The 4,279-nt window shown below is 58.4% G+C and overlaps 1 protein-coding gene across 1 annotated transcript in view; it reads right to left on the bottom strand.

The window, feature by feature from the left end:
* Positions 1 to 3,225, bottom strand: part of ATHL1 (ATH1, acid trehalase-like 1 (yeast)) — a 15,735-nt gene extending 12,510 nt beyond the window's left edge. The window contains exon 1 of the mRNA XM_009880571.1: positions 3,149 to 3,225. Within this exon, the coding sequence (XP_009878873.1) occupies positions 3,149 to 3,225 (77 nt within the window). The remainder of the gene's footprint in view (positions 1 to 3,148) is intronic.
* Between the last annotated feature and the right edge of the window lie 1,054 nt (positions 3,226 to 4,279).

Raw genomic sequence — 4,279 nt, 5'->3', positions numbered from 1 at the left:
GAGAAGGAGGAGCAGGAAGGGTGTCCGGGTTAAGAAAAAGAGTTTCCGCATGCCTTCCTTGCCAAAACAAGGGGCAGGAAGGGTCAGAGCGCGCTGCTGTGTCAGCTCTGCTCCCCACCTCCCCAGGTCCACGGGGACGCTCGGCACGGCGGAGCGCCGGATCAGCGCCGCTGCCGCAGGCACCGAGAGAAGCCTTGGAGAAACCCCGAGGAGCAGCGGAGGGCAGAGCCCAACCGTGAACGTGTCCTCCCAGCTCTGCTCCTTCCATGCTCACGCACCTAAACCCGTACCTTGCCACGGCAAGCTTAGTTTAGTCTTTTCTTTAACTTGGGTGACCCCCAGCCCAACCAGGCGCGGGCTGAGCCCGGGCAGAGGCAGGGGGGGCCGAACCGCACGCTCGGAGCAGGGACCCCACCGAGGCTCTGGGGCGCGAGGAGGTGAGGAGCACCGCGCTGCCGTGGCCGACCCGCGCTCTGCTCCTCCGCTTTGTTAGACGAACATTGAAGGATCATTTTCTCAGAAAAGCCCTTTCTCACAGCAAGCCAAAACTTCCTCAAACTCTGCCGTAGCGTTTTCAAAGGAGCTGACGTTGCCGTGACTAGAATGGAAGGTTTCAGAAGGCTTTCCCAGACACACACACCTTATTCATCTGCACAGTATGACTTTCTCCTGGATGAGTCAGGGCACAGACAGGTTTCTCTAAGAATTTCAAGGGAAAGCCATTAACCGCATCTGTCCCCTGCCACCAACTGTTTCTCCAGCTTCTCAAGGATTTTAACCGGTCCTTTCCTTTAGCTCCTCTTCAAAACAAAATCTGCAAGGCTTTCCTCCTCAACAACGAGATTATTCCCCCACAACTCACAGAAAACACAACCAAGCCTTCCACCGCTGCCCCGGGCCAACGTGGCCACTCTCGCTGTCCCCCCGGTAGCCCCAGCAATGCTCCTCAGGCTTTTGCCACGCAGCAGAAGGTTGGTCTACCAGAGCCAGAGAAGGTTTCCAGGCAGGTTTCCAGGAAGGGACCGAGGCACGGGGACACTCCCCCTCCCTCACACCCTAAAACCCCGACCACGCGAGGGGATTGGAGCTGCCCGCTCCGGCGCAGCCACGTGCTGCCGCTCTTGGTTGATGGGTCCTTCCTTATCATTTGGTCTGGACTAACATAACCAGCGCCCACGGCACTTGGGGCAAAATCAGGAGGGAGACAGTTGCTGCCTGGATGCTTCTTCATGATAAGGAGGAGAAAGCAGAGCAGCTCCCGGCGACACACGGGTCAGTACTGCTGTCACTGAGAGCAGCACGAGGAGGCACAGCAGAACATGGGTTTGCTGCAGAAATGCAGCTAAGGGGGAAGTAGGTAAGTGTGAGATGTCATCTGGGGGGGTTTCCTGGAGGCCGCTCCTTTCTTTCTCTTGTCTCACCGAGGCAGATGCTCTGTGAAACAGCTCAGAAGAAAAATCTTCACTGTCGGAGGCTCTGCGCCCCCCCAGCTCTATCTGCTGCGGAGAGATTACTGCCCGTCAGCCGGTTGGGAAGAGGCTCTGGGGAGCCGGGAACCAACGGGATATCCTTCGGAGAGGCAGCTGCAAGCAGCAGATCACGGTAAGAGGATTCTGCTACTGCTTTTAAATTTCAGCAGTCATCTTTTGTCAACAAACCTGTGCACGACCGGCCTCGGGCCGCGCAGCCCATCGGGCCGGTTTTAAGGTAAAAACCTGCGCCTTCCCGAGCCAGTTGTTCTGGGAAAGGAGCACAGACCTCCTTCCGAGACAAGGCCCAACTTCATCCCGCAGAAGAGCCTGCTGCAACCACCGAGCCCTGGGAGAGGAAGGCGGCATTCCCGGCTCTGGGAAGGGGAACTTTGAGCTGGTCCGTACAAATCCTGGCAAACTTTCTGCAGAGCTGCTTTTAAGGGAGAGAAGCAGAAAGCTGGGTTATTCAGCAAAGCAGGCACGTGTTGAAGTTGGAAGGGCACCGTTCCTCCCGCTGATGAGCATCCGCACGTCAGAGGAACAAGACGCAGGCTCGAGGCTTTCAGCTGCTTCTGCGCTCAGGTCGGGGCAAGTTGGAAGATGCTTTTGGAAACCCCAGCCCGGCTACAGACCTGCCGGCACCTTAGAGGGTCCGTGGCTGGTGGGCTTTATCGAGATACACCACCATGTCAGGCAGAACTGTGCATACACGGTTTTGAGCCTACGCACACACTGAGCTGCAAGGGAAGAGGGAGAAGCCATCGCCACGGATGGGACACACGAGGTCCTGCTCACTGCCATCAGCCAGAGATGATCCGGCATCACATCTGCAATGGCGTTAAAAAAATAAAAAAAGTACATTGTGTTTTGAGTGTCATAAATTTAAAAAAGCCCGAGAGAAGAGGAGGTTTGCTCTCCAGCAGAGCATCAGAGAGGTCCCACCTTGCTGGACGGGGACACTGTTTTTGACCTCAGAGGCGTGGGGAGTGGGTTGCTGCTGGGAGGAAAAAATAACCAAAACACTTAAAGGGGAAAAAAAGAAAAAATTAAGTAGTGAGCAATTTGGGCAAATCTTGCCTTTTACGGGTTTTCCGCTGGCGTGCCCCTGGGAGAGCGGCAGGCCCGGCGCCGAGGGGTGGCAGCGGGGGGGGTGGCAGCGGTGACCGGTGACAAGCTGGGCAGCTGCAGGCGGCCGCGGGGAGAAGAGCCACACGCTCGCCCTGCCACCGCCATGTGGGGCTCTCCACGGGGCCTCCGGGCCGCCCGAGCACCCGCTCTCCGCTGCTGTGAGTAGCTTCGGGGGGGCTGAAAATAAAAAAGCGGGGTGGGGGGAGAAGGCATTTGCTCGCAGGGGTCAGAGGGGCACAACCCCCCCTCTGCGTTACAGCCAAATTGGTTTGGTTGGGAGTGAATGCAAAAGGGGAGGGGGGAGAAAAAGGAGGTGCCCCCCGAGCAGCGCACAGGGGGTGCAGCCCCTGCTCCCACCTTGGGGCTCTCGATTCCGTTTTATTCCATCCTTTCAGCCCCTTTTTTAACCTTTGGGGGTTCCGGTACCTGCTGAGGGTCCCCTGCAGCGCTGGTGCCCCCGGGGGGGCTGAGCCATGGGGCAGCCCGAGGACCTCAGGGAGGAGGTGGCAGTCCCGAGGCCCCGTCCCCCCCTCCCGGGGGACACTCACCCCAAAGCAGCGTCCCCGTGGGCAAGGACGGGGTCTGCTCTCACCGCAGGGTCGGGGCGCGTAGGGGCCTCCGACATTGCTCCCTCTGGGGATGACCCCCACCGCAAGAGGAGCCGCTCGGCCGCAGGGACCCTCCTGGGCTGGGTGAAAGCAGCCGGGCAAAAAGGAGCCTTTCGCCAGAAATCCTGGCTGGGTTTCGCCTCCAGCCCTCGCTTGGGGGGCTTACCCCCCTGCTGCCTTCCCCAGGTCTGCAGCAAAGCCCTTCATGAGCCTGGAGGCTCTCTTCCTAGCCAGATAAAAAAAGGCAGACATAAAAGTGTCAGTGGAAGGGGTTAAGCGCGGCCCTGGTGCTCCAGAAATAGGAGAGGCTGCTGCGGGTCGCCATTCGCACCGCAAAGTCATTTGAAAGTCAGGCACAGCTGCTTTTGGAAGCACTGCGAGCCCGAGCCTGAGCCTTGCTGACGACTGAAGGTCACAAGTCGCTCCGATTTCCCAGCGAGTATCACGGCAGAGAAACACGGAGTGATTGGAACACACCTGGAGAGCAACCAGCTTAGTCCACGTTGGTGGAAATGGCTGCGCTTACCCAAATCTCCCTCCCACAGCTCCCAAGCGTGTCCGTCTGACAGCCGCGGGGCTGGAAAGAGCAAGGAGTGTGGACGAGCACGCTTGATCCACTGCATTGGATGCAGCACCGGCGTGCCGCCGTCCCAGGAGCCCCACGTACAACGCGGCCATCGCGCAGCCGTCCCACTAATTCTTCTGTTTCTTCTCCCGCCGGCAGGAGCAAGTCATCGCCTTTTCCGTGATGTCCGCATGCTTCCTGGTGCCAACAGCCTGGGTCCTGGCACACGTGGACCACTACAAGAGCAAACCAGAATAAGAAGCGGCAAGAAGAACCCGCACCCCACTGAGAGCAGAAGTTATGAGTGAAGATCAGACCACAGAACAGACCTTCACCGGGAAGGAACCCTCTGAGTGGGTCCATTAAAATTCACATTAGCATTAAGCATAATGGCTCGTTGGTTTTGCTTCCCCCGTGTGCTTGTTCGTAGGGGAGTGGGGCTGCAACGCTGCTCTGGGGCACAGCACGCTGTCCTAGAAGCGGAATTCCTTTGGAAGTCCGCACAG

The sequence above is a fragment of the Charadrius vociferus genome, unplaced genomic scaffold (assembly GCF_000708025.1).
Source record: "Charadrius vociferus isolate BGI_N301 unplaced genomic scaffold, ASM70802v2 scaffold843, whole genome shotgun sequence".
NCBI lineage: Eukaryota > Metazoa > Chordata > Aves > Charadriiformes > Charadriidae > Charadrius > Charadrius vociferus.
This window is presented reverse-complemented; position numbering and strand designations above follow the sequence as displayed.